The 18,192-nt window shown below is 35.5% G+C and overlaps 3 protein-coding genes across 3 annotated transcripts; 2 read left to right on the plus strand and 1 right to left on the minus strand.

The window, feature by feature from the left end:
- The first annotated feature begins 3,841 nt into the window (after window positions 1-3,841).
- Window positions 3,842-5,417, plus strand: LOC111452838. The gene is made up of 2 exons (XM_023093742.1): window positions 3,842-3,968; window positions 4,585-5,417. Exons 1-2 carry the CDS (start codon window positions 3,933-3,935, stop codon window positions 5,311-5,313), a joined length of 765 nt encoding a protein of 254 aa, XP_022949510.1. The 5' UTR covers window positions 3,842-3,932; the 3' UTR covers window positions 5,314-5,417.
- Window positions 5,418-8,174: 2,757 nt separating this feature from the next.
- Window positions 8,175-8,880, plus strand: LOC111452884. Its single transcript, XM_023093806.1, has one exon. The coding sequence runs from the start codon at window positions 8,286-8,288 to the stop codon at window positions 8,688-8,690; it is 405 nt and encodes a 134-aa protein (XP_022949574.1). The 5' UTR covers window positions 8,175-8,285; the 3' UTR covers window positions 8,691-8,880.
- Window positions 8,881-12,076: 3,196 nt separating this feature from the next.
- Window positions 12,077-17,454, minus strand: LOC111452752 (putative respiratory burst oxidase homolog protein H). Its single transcript, XM_023093620.1, has 13 exons — window positions 17,130-17,454; window positions 16,903-17,068; window positions 16,665-16,827; window positions 15,777-16,589; window positions 15,614-15,709; window positions 15,412-15,527; window positions 15,218-15,320; window positions 13,899-13,990; window positions 13,662-13,821; window positions 13,435-13,572; window positions 13,217-13,345; window positions 12,351-12,429; window positions 12,077-12,271 (listed from the first exon to the last, which is right to left on the minus strand). Exons 1-13 carry the CDS (start codon window positions 17,452-17,454, stop codon window positions 12,162-12,164), a joined length of 2,490 nt encoding a protein of 829 aa, XP_022949388.1. The 3' UTR covers window positions 12,077-12,161.
- Between the last annotated feature and the right edge of the window lie 738 nt (window positions 17,455-18,192).

Genomic DNA, 18,192 nt, shown 5'->3' on the forward strand with positions numbered 1-18,192 from the left:
TTTTTTTTTTTTTTTTTTTTTTTTTTTTTGAATTTGACTCATGGGTATGTGAAAAGAACATATGTTTCACAAAAATTCCAAAATCTGCTAAATCCCACTAACTTCGTAACACAAACAAACAATGAATTCAACTCAAGATTAACATTAATTTTTTGCATACAATGAATCCATACCAAAGCTGTAACGCATTCATACCAAATGTGTAGTGCATGAAAAATTACCTAATTACTTGTTCCTTTTAAATTCCTATCTGCCTCAAAAACGACGACGTAGTAATTGCACGTGCCACTTAACACGGAGAAGCCACCACGTGTCGTATAGAGCGCATTCGTGCGGCACGTGCTAACAACCTCACTTTTGTTTTTAATACTGTACACGTGTCGATGATCTAATGGTCCCCACACCATGTGCGTTACAGGTCTTGTTTTGGTGCCGCCGTATATAAATAGCTGTAACTAAATGACAAAGACATGTTGTTTTTAATTAATTAATTAATATTATTATTTATTCTTTTCTTTATATTTCAAATTATATATGTTTACTTTTATTGTATACTTGGATTTTAAAGTACACACTGTTCCATTCGGGTATTGACACGTGGCACCGGCTTTTAATTGAGGTGGCATTTTTTTTTTTCAAAATCTTTTTGTTTGACCAATACTTCCCATTTTAGTTTTTATATTTTAATTATTTTAACTAATTAAATGACCTAGGAGAAAGGTACACGTCCATATAAATAGTAACTATCAATTTTTTTATTCTCATTTGAATGTAGTTCTGTTTATTCATGTATCATTGATCGCACGTTTGATGGCAGCGGACTTGCGGTTGTGCCGCACTCACTTTCCAAACACAAGTGAGCTAAGTCTTTGACCTCAGTTTAAGAAGAAGACTTTAGAAAACGAGGGTAGAGAGAGGTTTTTGAAAGAGACGTTATATAAGCAAGCAAGAGAGTAATAATAACGGCTCACAGTACATAACCTTGAGTAGGAGGATATGAGTTTACTTTACTCGGAGCTCATGGTTCTTTTTCATTTATAAATTTTATAATATAGGCTTAATTTGAAGCGAAAACATTATCCAAATCTAAAACATTATAACGTGTAAATTTAGGTTATGGAATCAAGATCACATGGAACTCGTCTACTAACATGAATAAAACCAAACGCACATGCATCAACGCTCTAGATTCATTGTATTAGTATTATTGTGAAAAACCAAAATAATTAAATATTTGAATTAAAATGTAATTGATATTGCTTTTAAACAAAGTATTTTTAAGTAAAACCCTTTCTTTAACAAGCATTTTAAATAACACCTTACAATTTCTTTTGTATACATTTTTATAGGTAAATAACATCATGAAAATATAATTTTTAAGTAATAAAAATATTAAATACACTTCACATACTTAGTCCAGTAATTAATAATCCATCTAATGTTATGGATCAACGTTGGTTGAAAAATATTTTTTATTAAAATAAATATTAAGCCGTTATTGTTCGTTTAATATTACCTAAAGCCATGATCCGAGAATAGAGACAAAGTAAATGAGATGTGATCGAGAGAGATTAAAATAAAATAAGATCGACAAAAGAAAAAAAAATATATTATATTTTGAAAGCTTAACGGTATTGAGTCCATAGTTTCATAAGTGTATGATTCATGGCTACACGTAGAAAATTGTTGGAAATTTCAGTATCAAACTTTTTGATTAGTAAAATGGCAATTATTGTTGAGTTAAAAGCTCGTATTTACGAAAAATATGTTAATTATAAAGTTTAAATTTTGATCTTAATTTAGGGTTTATCTGGAAAACGAAATTAATTAAAAAGAATAATATTAAAAATGAATTAAAATGAAGTAAAAAAGACAAAAATAAAAGGTTCATGAGCACCCCTAAATTAATAAAGATTATTTTGGGAGTTTAATATGAACAGTGGAAAGTGCGGAAACGGCTTGTCGGGAATAAATATATAATATTCGATTTAATAATTTTAATTTTAATTTTAATTTTGGGGTAAATAATAGAATTTGTTTTTGTCGCTGTCGGATGGAGGTTTCATCAGGTCAGGTGGTTTTTATTAATTCGAGTTTTTAAAAAAACCATGTGATTTTGTTCTGTGTTTTTTTTTTTTTTTTAATTCTTTTTCATTAAAATGAAAAGAGCTATTATCTAAATTTGGAGACCAAAGTTATTATTAAACTTTACCCGAATCTGTCAGATATTTTTCTTTGTTCACTCACATGTATTTTACAAAATTTTTATAGAATATCACTCAGATAAAATTGTTTCAAACAAAACATACTTAATCATACAATTTTTATTATCGAGATACGGAAAAATAAGATATACTTTGTTGGTATAGATAGTAATTTTTTTTACTTTATCGTAAAATTTTATTTTTTTAAATACCAAAAAAAAAAGTAAAATCCTATTTTAGTGTAAAGTAGTGGGAGAAGGGAATAATAAGTAGGATAATAAGTCAACTCTAATATGGTTGAAAGTCGGTTTTCTTGGGCAGTTCACAATAGTATAGCATAGCATTCTAGGGCTGCCCCTCTTCCTCTTTCAAATATTTTTTTAAAAAATTCCACTTAATTTCTTTAACCAAATCTTCCCGGTTCAGGTGTGAACCCTATTCCGGTCACACAGGCCTCCAACTAATATGAAATTTTATATACACTTTTGATGACAATTTAAAATTCACTACAAACATGTTTCTTAGTCCAATAGCGTTAAGACAAGTAAGATTAGAAAACGAATTCAAACTCTATAGTGATCGTCACTACTCATGATTATTTTAAAAAAATTAATTCAAAATCTTAGAAAAAATATATTTTTTTCTATTTAGTTGACTTTTTTATAAGTGATTAAATTTTTTTAAGTAGTTAAAGCACCAACATTTTAATAGTAAAAAACAAAATTCCAAAGAACTAAAAAAACAATTTTTAATAACAAAATTTACAAAAATAATTTTAAATAATCATGAAAGAGCATAGAATTCCAAAAATAATAATAACTATAAGTTTTATTCATTTTTTTTAAAAAAAAAATAATTTATATAAATCATGAAAAGGGCGTTGAAAATTGTAGAATTGGAATTAGGTGTCCAATGAACCAAAGCAAATGCTTATCATTTGCAATCACCCCCTCGCCCCTATCTCTTTTTTTTTATTCCCTCCCTAACCCTACACTAGCTACTATGAGTTATGACTCTTTTAAGGGGCTTTTTAGTAACTTCACACCACTAAATCCACGTTTTCCGATAACTCAAGAGTCCAACTTTTTTAGGATAAAAAATAGAAGTCGGATTAGATTAGACAAGATTAAATTGGATTGAGTTAGACTAAGTGCTCACATTTTTCGAGTCAAAATGTGGTACTCGAATAAAGTTGGATACGTAAATAATCTAAGACAATATTTGAACGAGAGAGATCTTGAGAATATGATAACTAAGTCCGACTTAAAAAAAATTGAAAGTCACCAACCAACAAAGTGTACCTCCTTTTTAGCGTTGGTCGGTATGGATACTCTTCACTTGTAAGAAGCAAAGAATAGGTAACGTGATCATGTCATAAGGGATAAAAGGAATGTCGATCCTAATCCAAACGGTGAGCATGAATTGTTTACACTGAAGGAAGAAATCTTTTTGGGAATAAATAGTAAAAAATTAAAATAGTGAAGGGAGAGGTGGGAAATGGAATCTAAAAATTTTATATTTGTTTTGTTTTGGCATGTACCTTTAATTTTTGTTTGTTTGATGAGGACGGCAGCTTCATTGGATTGGATATTTGTCCAAAAACAAAACCTTTTTTTAAAAAAGTGAATAAAATCTGGTCTCTCTATAAATGAATGAGAATTCACCCTTCTTTCAACTCCCTAATCCTTCCATTTCCCTTTTAACCCTTTCTCCACCAAGCTCTCATCAATGGAGGATTTTGATTCTCTCTGGACTTATCAACAGGTTCGTCAATCTCTCCCTCTCTCTGATTTCCATTTTCTCTTCTGGGCCTTCCTCTCTTTGCCATTTCCACTCCATTTCTTTGGTCTTTTCTTGTTAACTTCATCCATGGAGGATAGTTTCTGGGCTTTATTTTCTCTCTGTTCTTGTCTATATGTTGCTATTCAAATGCTTTCTTCTGGGCTTTCATGGGTTTCTCTTGTTGGGAGCTGAAAAAACTGAAACGCAAGCGATTTTTGCATTTGGGTCTCAATTGGTTTCTGTAATTTGCTGTTTTTTAAACCCCAATTTCATGAATAAACAGAGGATTCTGGAAATTGGGTGTTCTGAAACAGTGATTTTCCAACAAGGATGTTCATAATTTCTGATAGAGAACAGTTTTGTTTTTGGAATATGTTAAATCATATCAAATAAATAATTCTATCCTGCAATGATTGGACCATGTTCGTCTTGAAACTTGTAGTGAGAATACTTTTTGGCTTTGCACTGCTGAATTGATTCTCCCTTGTAAAAAAACAAACAAAAAACTCTGTTCACTTCCAATGGGAATCTTTGTCTGTTTCGATATTTTGATTCGGTCGAGTTTATGATGTTTTAATCGATTGAGCTATGCTAATAGGGGTTGGATGAGATAAAACAGAAGCTTTTGTGTGCTACAATTGAGCTAGAATCAGCAAAAATGGAGGCAAATCAAGAGATGATGAAGAACAAAGAGAGTGTAAAGAATCTGATGAATCTTCTTCAAATGGCTTACAAAGAAAGAGATGAAGCAAAGAATCAGCTTCAAAAGGTGTTGAATGAATTGATGTTAACATCCCATTTTCAAGCTGAAAGTCCTGTAGGTAAAGCAAATTCCAGCATCACAGAATCCAACAGCCTTTCAGCTGATACATTCAACAACAATCCTCAATCTCAATCTCTCGGCTCGCCCGTTGTTGATTCGTTCTTCGACGCTGTTTCGTCGACTGATTTCTCGAGCTTAAACGTTGGAGATTCGTATAATGTGGATCCATGTGGGTTGGTGATTGAGAACATTGTGAAGGGGAAGAAACTGCCAGAGAAGGGGAGACTGCTGCAGTCTGTGATGGAGGCTGGGCCGTTGCTTCAGACGCTGCTCGTGGCTGGGCCGCTCCCCCAGTGGAGGAATCCGCCCCCGTTGCAGCCGTTCAAGATACCTCCTGTGTTGATGAAAGGAGAGGGTGTTGTGGTGAACAGTCCAAGAATGTGTTCAAGTTCTATGTTGAATTTTTCAGGTGTTCCTTCAGAGTCATGTTGTTTGGATCACAGTGCATTGGTGTCAGGTTCTAATCCCAGTTTTGGGTGTACAAAGAGACAGAGATTGGCGTAAGAATGATACTCATATTGTATTGTAAAAATTAAAGTTGGTTTCATTTGTAAATGAGATGTTAAAGTTTTTGGTATTGGAAATTGAATTGAGATTAGACTTCTCATTTCCTTCTCTTCCCCTCTATAAAAGGATGGTATTACTGTATGTTTTAAATCTTTCGGGTGAACAGAAGGTTATATGTGAGATTATATTGGTGTGATAACTTCTTATGCTTTTTAAAAACCTCTCTTTAGTTGAACTCAATTGAATTGGTCTAACCAAATCAGACTACACCGATCTAACACAACGAGGTTACGTTAGTCTAACCTTCTAATAGAACAATTCGTTGTGCATCGTGTACATGAATAGAGATGTCCATTTTACGTGCCTCAAATAAGGTGAAGATTCTCCATTTAGGTGAGGAATGAGGGTGAGAGTGAGGAATGGTTTTTTCGAGATAAATGGGAATAGGGATGAGATTATATTCTCCATCCTTGTCTCCACCCTGAGTTGCTTAATATAAATATATTTTTAGTATATATTTAAAAAAATAATAATTTAATTTTGAGATGATTTAAATTGAAAATTATGTTGTATGTTTTTTTTTTATGGTTAAAAACTATATTGTAAGATTAAAATTTAAATTTTTAGAATTTATGTCGGTAAAATACTATATATTTATCCTGAAATATATTGATTTATTAGGATTTTTTTCAATTATATCTAAATGAAAATTTTTAATTAATCTTTTAAAAAATAGTAAAAAAAAAAAAAAATCCATAAAAAACATAAAAATAAATAGAGAATTTTGCGAGAACAGAGAATGAAATAGGAGGCGGTGATGACTACGGGGAAGATTTTCTCATCCCGCTTTTCTCGATGGACATCTCTATGCACTTAACCCTAGTATTGCTTGTGTTCCATGCATTTCTTTGATGATGCTCTTCCTCATTCTCAATCGCTTGTGCTACTAACTGCCTAAACCACTAGGTGAGCGATGCGTGCCATGGTGACCTACAAAGAACAACTATGGAAGTGTGGTGACATGGTAAAGTTCACATCTAAGGCACAATTGAATAAAATGTGAACTCAAAGTTCATATCTACTCCACCAAAATGAAAAAATAAAAAAACCAAAGGGACATCGAGCATACCACCGGCCAAGCTACTGTCAAAGGTCGAGTCACGATGGTCAAACAATGAGAAAAGAAAAGATGAAGGATAGAGAAGTCAATGGTAACGAGCACATGCAATTGTGAAAAGTAGTCGATGTGGTGAAGCTGAACTCGAAGCCGAAAGCGACAAAAGCTCTCCTTTTCATCAACATTTAGGAAATTCTAAATGAAGAAGGTTGTGGTTTCCTTTTGAATTAGAAGATAAAATTAAAAAAATTAATCTCCAAAAATTAACCTCCAAATTGAAACTAAAGATTTATTTTAAAATCTCTTTTTCCAAAATTTTATTAAAAATTAATTTTATCTTTACTGAAAATTCTAATTGCCCAAATTACCCAAGAACAGCTAAATTCAATTAATTCACAATTAACCAACCAAAGGAGATTCAAAGCATAAAATAACCTTAAAAAAATAGGGTAATTTTATATGAAGAACGTTGTACGGCATACCTTTAAGAATTTTCGTTCTCGAAAGTTCACTAATCTAACAACTTTGGGAGTAATCAAAGCAAGAGGAAGAAATGAGAAAAATAACGGTAACCTCGAAATAGGGCATCACAAATCTTATCTATTAGCCTAACTATTAGAGATAACATAGAGTTGTTATGAAGCTTATCATCAAATCATCATAGACATGATAATATTTTACCATTTAGCTCGAGCATAGATCGAACGAGCCAATTCAATCAATATAGCACCAACTTCAAGGTAAAACAAGGTAAAATGCAACGGCTTAAACCCACCGCTAGCAAATATTGTTCTTTTTGGGCTTTCCCTCATCCGCTAGAGAGAAGTTTTTACATCTTTATAAAGAATGTTTTGTTCTCCTCCCCAACTAGCGTGGGATCTCACAATCCACCTCCTATTCAGGGCCCAGTGTCTTTGCTTGTTCTCTTCTCCAATCAATGTGGGACCCCCCCAGTCCACCCCCTTCAAGGTCCAGCGTCCTTGCTGGCACATCGCCTCATGTCCACCCCCTTGAGCTCAACCTCCTCGCTAACACATTGCCCGATGTTAGGCTCTAATACTATTTGTAGATATTGTCCTCTTTGACCTTTTCTTTTTGAGCTTCCCCTCAGGATTTTTAAAACATGTCAGCTAGGAAGAGGTTTCCACCCCTTATAAAAAATGTTTCGTTCTACTCTCCAATCCACGTGGAATCTCACCGAAAGTTGGTTATGGGCTTCAAAGCCCAACTCCTTCCCACAGTTACCGGTGACATTTAAAAATGGGAATTTTGTTCCAAGATAAGTCTTGTGAACTTGGTGGTGACAAGAAGGAACTTGACATTTAATAAATGGATGTGCTCGTGAAAGCCCCAGACAAGATGCCAACTCTCAAGCAGGGGATATCTCGTGCAAATAATGAATGACCTATTAGAATGAGACAGAGCGAGAGAGATATTCTAATTGTTGAGAAGATAGGAAGGAAAGTAAATGAGATGATAAGAAAAGCATGAAAGTGGAAATGAAGATTCAAGCTACGCAATCCTTTAATGAGATTGATTAACTTGTAATCAAAACAAAATATGCATGATTAAACACATTATCTTATTAATCCCCTGCCCCACTTCTTATGTGTTCAATTGGCCAGGACTCAAGTATAGCCTAGGTCATAATTGTATATGCGTTAGAGAGAGTGCCACTATTTTTTTCCCCTCCCTTTCTTCATCTCAAAAATTTAAGTCCAAGCAACAACCAATTCTCAAGACACTATAAATGTATTTCAAAAGCACCACAAAAGGTTAAGGAACTATAATCAGGACTTACCTCTGCTTCTGCTTCTACTTCAAGGCACTGGGTCGACGAAAATCCACAAACATGGTTCAAACGCTTACTTTCCTGTTCTATCTCTCTTCATTCTCATTTCTTTCCATCGTCCGAGCTGAAGGCAGAGCACCTCATGGCCTGGTATATGAGAACCCGGTGGCGTTCTCTCCAATGGCGTATGATTTCTTCCATCCAAGAACCCGGAGTCCCAATGCCGAAGACCCATGTGGTGCATCCAAATGCTCCCCTTTGCCCCTTGCAGCTCAACTGCAATCTAATCCTGCACAAGAAAGCAAATACTCCACAACAACTCAGAAAGGTGAGGGGGTTGGTGGGATTCTGGGAATTGTGTTTGGCATCACATTTGCTGTGTTTTTGGCGATGGGGGTGTACTATGTACTACGTACCCGCCTAGCCAACACAAACCGAGCCATGTCTGCAAAACCTGGTGCTTGACATGCTCAAATCCAACATGTTTATGAGCCTAACAAACACTTGGGCACTTCTCTTCCTCGGTTTAGTTTATTACTCCTTTCTTGTTTATTTCTCCAAGATTGATAGCGGCTATGGCTATACATATTTATTATTCTGTTATATATATAGTAGGCTGTTCTATATCTATCGTCTAAATTGTGTTTCCTAAAATTTTCTTCATCCCTCCTCTCCCCCCATGTGTAAAGTTTTTGCTCCTTCTAAGTTTCTGGCTCTAATCCTACTAATAAGGCGCGTTCATGAATGAATCCAAGAAAGAAAAAAAAAAAATCACAACTAGCAATGGGGCCTTCCAGAAATTATGCCAGATGAATAATCAAATGAAGAAAAAGTAAAAGAATTATTGACCATGGCCGCACTAATGTTTGCAACAAGGAAGTCTTAAAAAGTTCTAAAACTCAATATAATGAATTTGGAAACTTTGGCCAACCAAAATGGAACTGTACGTAGAAATGGTGGAAACTTTCCAACAAAAGGTTTTAGGAACCAAGGTTTACGTCAAGAACACATACCAAGCAGATGGTTCATGGTTGCACGATAGAACAAAAGTGTACAAATACAAATGATAGAAGTCATGCATACATTGCCATATCAATGCCAATAAAAACTATGGTAACATTAGGGTCTTCCTGTGAAGTGCGCAACCCCAAAATTCAGATCGTTCAACAAACAACCATATCAGGTGATAGCTGCTGAAGTAGAGAAATAATGGAAACATGTGACCAATAGCCTTTCCTCGTTGAGTCCATCAAAAAACTAGATGAATAGAAGCAAAACCAAGCACGAGGAGCCAATAAGCAACTGGAACAATATGATCAGTAACACAACATGGCTCAACCTCAGTGCTAACTCAATATTAGAACGTCCAGTTGAATTCCGTTGTTTCAATTGCATTAGAATTACATCAATTTACGCAAGAGGATGTATAGTAGAAAATACAATTGTTTGATAATCCAGAATGCTAAAAATACTCATAGCTTTGTTCATATTCATACTCAGCTTTATTGTTTTAAAGGCCTTTATACTCATAGCTTTGTTCCACAGTCATAACATCAATTGTTTGATAATCCAGAATGTTAAAAATACAAAATTTAAAATTCTGTTTCCTTACATGATTCATGCAAGTACATTGATCAAGAAAACATTCTCCACATATCACCATCCCCGTGAACTGAGAGCCTGAATCACAGGTCCAAATGTCTGGTCTACAGCTCTATTCCATAGGTGCGAAATCTCTGGGCCATATTTCTTTGCTAATACAGCTTTTTTCATCTAAAGTCGTTTCAAAGAGGATGCTATTAGATTAATGGGTTAGCTGCTAGATGGAAGCATAAATTCAGAGATGGTAGAACTTGCATTAGGGAATTCTACATTGTTGGTAAGAGAACTTGTGGGCCAAGAACAAAGTTTAGATTAAATAATAATATCAATAATTCCTTCCAAATACATAAACCCTGACAGTCCACATTATTCAATACTCACCACTCCCAGATGGAAAAAATTCAGGTGCCATATAGTTACTTATTCTGAGACGTTTCTTGTTAAAAAAAAAAAAATCCTTATTCTGAGACACTTCTGCTTTGAATTAACAAATATTGTTGAGAACCCAGTTATCAAAACTGTCCAAAGAGTAGCCACTCAGATTTCTACCATCAAAATGCAGCATGCCTAGACATCTAAAATGACAGCAAATAACGAATTTTCTTGATACCCATGGTCCTCCATTGGTCTTTTACAATCTAATCCTTCACAAATGAAGTAAAGAACACATTCTTATACAAAACTTTATATTTTTCTATGACGAATTAAACTCGTGTGTAGAAAAATTGATTTTACAGTATTCAAATAATGTATATTTCAGCTTTATATTAAAAGAAATATTACATACCATAAATTAATTGATATAAAGAAAAACATAAAAATTATACACAAAGCCATGTTTAGATTAAGATCAATGTCAAAAATGTAAAAAAAGAAAAACTACTTACAAATTATTAACCTGAATGACATTATTGAAAATTTTGATAATTTCATTACGCTCTCCCCTTATTCCCAATCATTCAAATATTCACACACATACATTTGATAATTTCATTACATTTTCACAATGTTCAAACACAAGCCATAAAAAGTTAATCATTAGGGTAACAGAAAGGGAAATTTTAAACATACTGGAGATTGGGTGGCTGGCGGATAATTTTCCGAAATGGATCTGTATATGCTTTTCCGCTGCTCAAAAACAACAACCCCGACGAATAGGCTGCCCAGTGCAGCACCAAGAAGTCGCTCCTGCAATTGGATCCAGATTTCCACCAAAAAGGAGAAGAAAATGAGATCAAATTGCACCCAATAAATGGCAAGGAAATCGAATCAGCTCTGGAAGTCCATCGGAGCATGGATGCTTGGTTACCTGAGCAAGAATGGAAATCATGGTAACATAAGCTTCGCCACTAAATTTCGCCGGATAGAGGAAATTTTTGGGACAGATTATCGAGCGAGGCGGGCCGATAGGGCTACTTAGAATGGATCTTCACCCGAATATTGACTCCACAATTCCATTCGTAAATAAAAAGCATAAAATAACATTTTATTTTAGTTCGCCTTTAAATATTTAATTTAAAATTTGAAAATTAGTCGATCCTAATTTTTTTTTATCAAAAATAAATAAATAATAATAATGTTTTCGATGCAAAAAAAAAAAAAAAAAACACCGTATGAATATATGTTGTTGACCTCGTATTGGTGATTACCAGTCTCGACCTTCTCGTATGAATATATGTTGTTGACCTCGTATTGGTGATTACCAGTCTCGACCTTCTCGTGACTAGCCTCCGTGTTCTTGAGGTCAACCTTTACCTTTGATAAGGTCAATTTCGCAATAAAATCTATTATGGTTTGTCATTTTATTGACGTTTTTAGAGTAAACTGCATATCGTATGTTAACCCATCTCGTGGAATGTGATTTTTACGTTGATTCATTATATAACGTCCGAGTAACAAAAAGGTACATGAATAAACCAATCCCACATCTAAATCAAGACAATAAGTTAGAAGGTTTCATATTGGTACGTGGAGATAATTTTCACTCTTAGAAGCAAAGAATAAGTCACGTGACCATGTCATAGGAGAATGTCAGGCCCATCAGATGCTAAATTTAGATTCTAAATCTTGATCCGAATTACGGGTATAAGTCGCTACACTTTAAAATTAAAAAACAATTAAAATTTGCCATTGAAAAATTGAGACAAGAAATGGAAGACAGCCACAACAAAGATGATGAAGTAGGCCATTGAATCCCTACCTTGAATATGAGCTAACTCAAAAGTGTTTGTATTTTCTGTTTCTTTTTATGTACACAACATATGAATAACAAAGAAAATTCAGAAGTGAATCCTAATCTTTCTTCTACTCATATGATGTATTCAATCAATAGCTCTAGAAATTCTCCTTGTGAAAGTGAAACCGAGTCGTCGAACTTAAACTAAATTCTTGGCATAGTTGCTTCAACGTTTGGGTCAGTGTAGCACTTCCACAGTAAAACACACCTGCAAATCCAGACTACGACGCTATTAAATCATTTCTAGATCGAAACGTTTTAAAACTTTAGAAACGGTAACTTCTTACCTATACGCGAAGCCATGTGGTTACTTGCCATCTCCATGAACACCTTCCTCCAGTTTGGTCGAGCAAAATGCGTCCTTATCTGTTTATGTCACATCAAATATTTAATTTATAAAGTTAAATTAATAAAAATATCTATGAATTTTGTATTTTATTTAAAAAATATTATTAAATTTTCAAAAGTTTAAATAATATACTAAAGTTTTAAAATATCTTTAAATTTAACTCTTAATAACTTAAGTTTGATTTAGTATTTAGTCATAGATTTGATTTGTTTTCGATGTCTTGTAACTCTATATAATAGCCAAACCAATTTCATTATTCAATAGAAGGTATGATTTCTCCTAATTTGTGATCTTTCTAGTTTTCTCTTCTTTGGTATCAAAGCTATGCCCTAAACTTAGCCATGACAACTATCTCTGTTACTAACATTTGGTATTAGAGTCATGCTCTAAAGTTAGCCATGACAATAGAATCCTCAAATATAACAAAGATTGTGAGCCTCAAAATTGTAGTAAAAAAGTGACTAAAGTGTCGAACAAAGGGTGTACTTTGTTAAGAATCACGACTCTCCTTATAGTGTCCTTTGTTCAAGTAGAGGATTGTTGAAAATTATTGGGAGTGAGTCCTACGTTACCTAATTTAAGTCATGATCACGAGTTTATAAGTAAATGAATACATCTCCATGACTTGAGAGCTTTTGGGAAGCCCAGCTTATGCTCAAAGTGGACAATATCATACCATTAAGGAGAGTCAAGGAGAGTCGTGATTCTTAACAAATACTTTATTTCAAAATATCAATAAACCTTTCGAAAGAACGTCAACCCGACTTTCGAAAGAATAGCTTTAGGGGACGAAGATAGTAATACCCGACTTTCGGAGAGAACATCAACTCCATTCCTAGCATGTTGAAGCTTTTGCACCATGGTTATAAGCGCAGACCTCACATCTCCTTCCTCATAAACACTTGTCAAGTAATTATGCATTTCTATTACTTGCTGCAAAATCCCATGAAACAATCTCATTCAGTTCAAAAAATTATATGAACTTAATAATGAATCAAGAACAACAAGACTTTCCAACTCACATTACGATCATACTCAGAGATATCATCCATAACGCCTTTGAACCACTCGAATGAGCCTTGTTCCCTCGTTATCCAATAGAAATATGTTCTTTCAGGCCCGCACCTACCGCTGCCTACAGAGAGTTCGTGTACTGGTTCCTACAAAACATGAATGATTTGGGCTCTATGTTTAATGTTTTATAGGTATGATAAGTGGTTTTGAAGGCTTATGGTGTTGTTAAACTCACATCGTAATTGTGATTTGGCTTCATGGAATTTAGAACATCTTTTATAATGCTGATCATTGGAGTTGCGCCAATGCCAAGGCCAATGAGTAAGAGGATGTCGTATTTTTTGTAATCTTGTGCTGGAGCTCCATATGGGCCTTTGATTAGAATTCTTGGGTATCTGGAGATTGAAATGGTTGATGGGTTGAAGTAAGGGTGAGTATGAATTGATGAGCAATGGGTATCAACTGTGCTTACCTTTGCTGTGAATAGCCGTTGTCATCATATGCTTTTGTTTCCAATCTAACGAGATTTCCCTTTCTTGCTCTTGTGTTTTCAAGCTCACAGACCTGCCATTTTCTTGTTTAGTGAGGTTGAATAACACAGTTTTGTAGTTTGTGGAGGGTTTTGTGAAGTGGGTTTTGTGTTGTTTTGTAGAGTGGGGTTGGATAATGGGATTCTCTGCTAGAGAGGTGATTATGTGAAATCCCACGTGTTGGGGGAAGGGAATGAAATATTCTTTATAAGAGTGTGAAAACATCTCTCTATCAGAAGCGTTTTAAAAACATTGAGGGGAAGTTTGAAAGGGAAAGCCTAAAGAGAACAATTTCTACTAGTTGTAGGCTTGGGCAATACAAATGGTATTAGAGACGGGCATCGGGTGGTGTGCCAGTAAGGACGTTGGGCCCTGTAGGGGGTGGATTGTGAGATCCCACATCGATCGAAGAAAGGAATGAGTGTCAGTGAGGACGCTAGGCCCCAAGGAGAGGTGGATTGTGAGATTCCACGTCGGTTGAAGAGGGGAACAAAACATTATTTATAAGGGTGTGGACACCTCTCCCTAGCATACGTGTTTTAAAAACATTGAGGGGATGCCTAAAAGGAAAAGCCCAAAGAGAACAATATTTGTTAGCGGTGGGCTTGTGTTGTTACAAATGGTATCAGATCCAGACACTAGGTGGTGTGTCAGCAAGGACGTTGGGTCCTAAAAGAGAGTGGATTGTGAGATCCCACATTGATTGGAGAGAAAGAGTGCCAGCGAGGACGCTAGGCCCTGAAAAGGGGTGGATTGTGAGATCACACATCGATTGGAGAGGGGAACGAAACATTCCTTATAAGGGTGTGAGAACCTCTCCTTAACAAATGTGTTTTAAAAACTTGAGAGAAAGCCCAAAAAAGACAATATTTGCTAACGATTGGCTTGGATTATTACATATGGTAACAGAGCCAACCATTGGGCGGTGCACTAGCAAGGACGCTGGTCTCGAAGAGGATGGATTGTGAGATCCCACGTCAATGGGAGAGAGGAATGAGTGCTAGCAAGGACGTTGGGCTTCGAAGGGGGGTGGATTGTGAGATCCCACATCAGTTGAGAGGCGGGAACAAACTATTCTTTATAAGGGTGTGAAAACCTCTCCCTAGCAGACGTGTTTTAAAAACCTTGAGAGGTATCCCAAAAAGGACAATATCTGCTAGTGGTAGGCTGGAATGTTACCGGTTCTTGTAAGTTTGTTTTTAAAACGACAAGTTGTTGTTCCTGTATCATAGGATTCTACAGTTTATAAGGAGCAAATCACCTGTGCAAACCTGTTATGAAGCTCAGCAGTCCAGTCTCCAAGTGTTCTAATATGGCAACTTAAGTAATCATCTCCTGGTGCAGAAGTGATAGTGAAGGGATGCCTGAAACAAATGAGAGAGCCTAAAGCTTGAAGTTCTTAGCCAAATCAAAGCTGCAAGTTGCATATATGTACAGTAAAGATTAGATTATTACCACTCAAAACTTGATATATCTGGACACTTGACAAAGAAATACATCCCACTTTTATATCTAAATCCTTGGGGTTTCGTCATGTAAATGGCAAGAACATTCCCTGTATATATCACTGCCTGGAACATTTGAAAACCCCATCATAAGCTTCATTTTCACATGGATATGTTCACATACACAGACAGACAGACAGACAAAGATTTACCTTAATAACATCGACGTTATGCTTCAGCTCATTCACTGATGCTAGAAGTCTCTCACTCGCATACAGAGACATTGGGAATACTAAATACATCCATGTCTACAAGCATTATGATAAAAGTTTAGAACAATATCTGCTAGCGGTGGACGTTACAAGTAATACTTACCGTCTTCTTGTACCATTCCCGGGCTAAGAACAGATAGTAGCCATGGATTATGCAGAGGATATAGGCCACAGCAAGCAAATGATGAGAATACCAAAAGGCATTGAAGCCAGCCAAATGGTGGAAAGGCCAAGGCAATTTAATAACATTCCTTCTGAATCTGTGGGTGGCCAAAATGTATGAAAAGATCATTATAATCAATATCAAAACCCCAGTAACCCCAGGTGTGCTTCTCACCAAATCTCTATAACTAGGCTGATGAAAGTTGAAATTAGGCCCAACATGTTTCATAAATTCGGCTCTTGGGCATGAAATTAGCCTTGGAAAATCACAGGATATGTGCATGAACACATGAAGAAAAGTCCCAATCACTATGCCAAATGCAATTGTCTTGTGGAAGTTTATATTGTCATCAAAAGGGAAGATTTTGCTTAGTGATGTGGACCTAAGTGTTGTGAGTGTACTCCTACAAACTGGCAATAAAATTAAAGCCATATTGAACTTGAGTGTCTCAGCTCCACCCTTTGCAACACAAAGACAATACCCCATGATTTTGAATGCCTTTGTTTGCTGGTATTGATTAAACTTCCAAACGAATAACGCGACGTTTATCGATATCCATAATACCATGACCCATATCCTCTTCCAATTGTCGTGGATGAACTCGGTCGTTCTCGACATCGCTCGACTCATCGGAGTTCTGTATTGTCTAGGAATCATGGCTCTTGTAAGAGTGGTAGTTTTCTTAGCTATGTTCTTGGTGTTGTCTTGATCAAACACCATAACTTCCCTTAATAGAGTTTCAAGTTGTGAGAGCTGAAAATACAGAGGATGATATGAAAAGGGTATGATTATTGTAAGTTTGAATAAGAAGAAGAAGAAGCCTTTTACCTCTATGTATCCAAGATGGTCAGGATCAAGCTCCTCCATGATCATAGATGCATAGTAAGCTGCTTGCTTTTTGAGATTGCCTAGCTTGTTGGCTGAGGCACTCAAAATGATCACCTCCTTTACTTCCCCCTCTGAAAGCTTCCCATCACCATTTTTGTCACACCTGAAGAACTATCTCAAAAGTTAATGATTGAAAGAGTTTGGCAACAAAAACAGAATCAAGAACTGGTTGGCTTACATTTCAAAGAATATTTGTAGGCGAAAATCCATATCTTGGCTTGTTATGTCTTCCCAAAAGCCCTGTAATTCTTCAATTGTAATGCCATTTTGAGGACAGAGTTTTCTTCTCCTCACCAATGCGTCGAACAATTCGCCTGCAAAGTCCTTTGAATCTCCGCCCATTCCTGCAAATAAAGAGTCATGGTACGAAGGCAATTAAGAAAAGGAATGGTATGAAGATGTTACCAATGCAGGCTCCAAATTTGTCTCTGAAAAGCCTGTCGTTGATAGCATGTTGGTGGAATCGGCCCTCAATTGCCCTCCAAGCATCAGCTTCCTTGCCAGTGACAGAGCGATCTAGAAACCTCAAGCTCTTAAGCCCTCGTTCGGCTTTGGATTTCCTTCTCCCAAGCCTAATAGCAGGCCTGGAAATCCCCTCTTCTTCACTCCTTTTGAAGCTTCCATTTCTTTCACCGCTCTCGATCATGCCCACTTCCACCATTGCATCAGTTTCCACAGGATCCAGAATCCATCTCGTTGGGTCCTCACCCATCTCGTTGTTGTTGTTCATGTTCTCCATTCCGGGCGATCGAAGGCTTTCTTGGATTTGGATCCTTCCTTGTTTTTTTTTTTTCTTTGTTCTTAGATGGATGATTGGGAATGAAGAGAGGGAAGAAGTGGTGATTGAAAGTTCGTTTATTTCGTTGCCTCTCTTATATATAGAAACCTATTGTAATTTCTTTTTGTGGAAGTACAATCTTTCCGTACATTTCGCCGCTACTTTTGTTTGGGTCCTAAAATTTTCAACACAATCCACTCTTATAAATTATAAAATTAAAAATTAATTTATCCCCTCATTTATTCAAATTTTTGTTTTTTTGAATGAAAGTGAAATATTCGTTTATTTTTAAACATTTAATTAAAATTTACAAACTCAATTTTAAAAGAATAATAATATAACAACCTGAATAAAATTAATAACAAATCCAGATCCAAACACGGACCACAGACAATCAGTTGTAACCCAAAAAATAGAAAAGATCGGAATCAAAATACCAAAAGAAATTAAATTGCAACTTTTTGTATCACAAAAAATATAATGAGACCATCATGTGCATGAAAAGCAAAGGTCCGGAGATAACTAGCTTCATTTATACACGATTGTCAATATGAATGTGAATAGTGAAAACCGTTTCCTTCAGGTGTTGCCTACTAAGCTCCCCCTCTTCGTGTAGTTCGAATTATCCTTTCTCAATCAGTCTTATACGAAGATTATTCCGTTTTAACACTCTGACCATTCACCACCATA

The sequence above is a fragment of the Cucurbita moschata genome, unplaced genomic scaffold, assembly GCF_002738365.1.
Source record: "Cucurbita moschata cultivar Rifu unplaced genomic scaffold, Cmos_1.0 Cmo_Scf00014, whole genome shotgun sequence".
Taxonomy (NCBI): Eukaryota; Viridiplantae; Streptophyta; class Magnoliopsida; order Cucurbitales; family Cucurbitaceae; genus Cucurbita; species Cucurbita moschata.

Bases quoted from the DNA above. Each gene is read 5' to 3' on its own strand.
- LOC111452838 (XM_023093742.1), top strand. From the start codon at position 3,933: ATGGAGGATTTTGATTCTCTCTGGACTTATCAACAG. The intron at 3,969-4,584 runs GTTCGTCAATCT...CTATGCTAATAG, and splicing joins CTCTCTGGACTTATCAACAG to GGGTTGGATGAGATAAAACA.
- LOC111452884 (XM_023093806.1), top strand. From the start codon at position 8,286: ATGGTTCAAACGCTTACTTTCCTGTTCTATCTCTCTTCATTCTCATTT.
- LOC111452752 (XM_023093620.1), bottom strand. From the start codon at position 17,454: ATGAACAACAACAACGAGATGGGTGAGGACCCAACGAGATGGATTCTG. The intron at 15,528-15,613 runs GTAAATCTTTGT...CAAATGTTCCAG, and splicing joins ATAACGTCGATGTTATTAAG to GCAGTGATATATACAGGGAA. The intron at 13,573-13,661 runs GTGAGTTTAACA...CATGTTTTGTAG, and splicing joins AGCCAAATCACAATTACGAT to GAACCAGTACACGAACTCTC.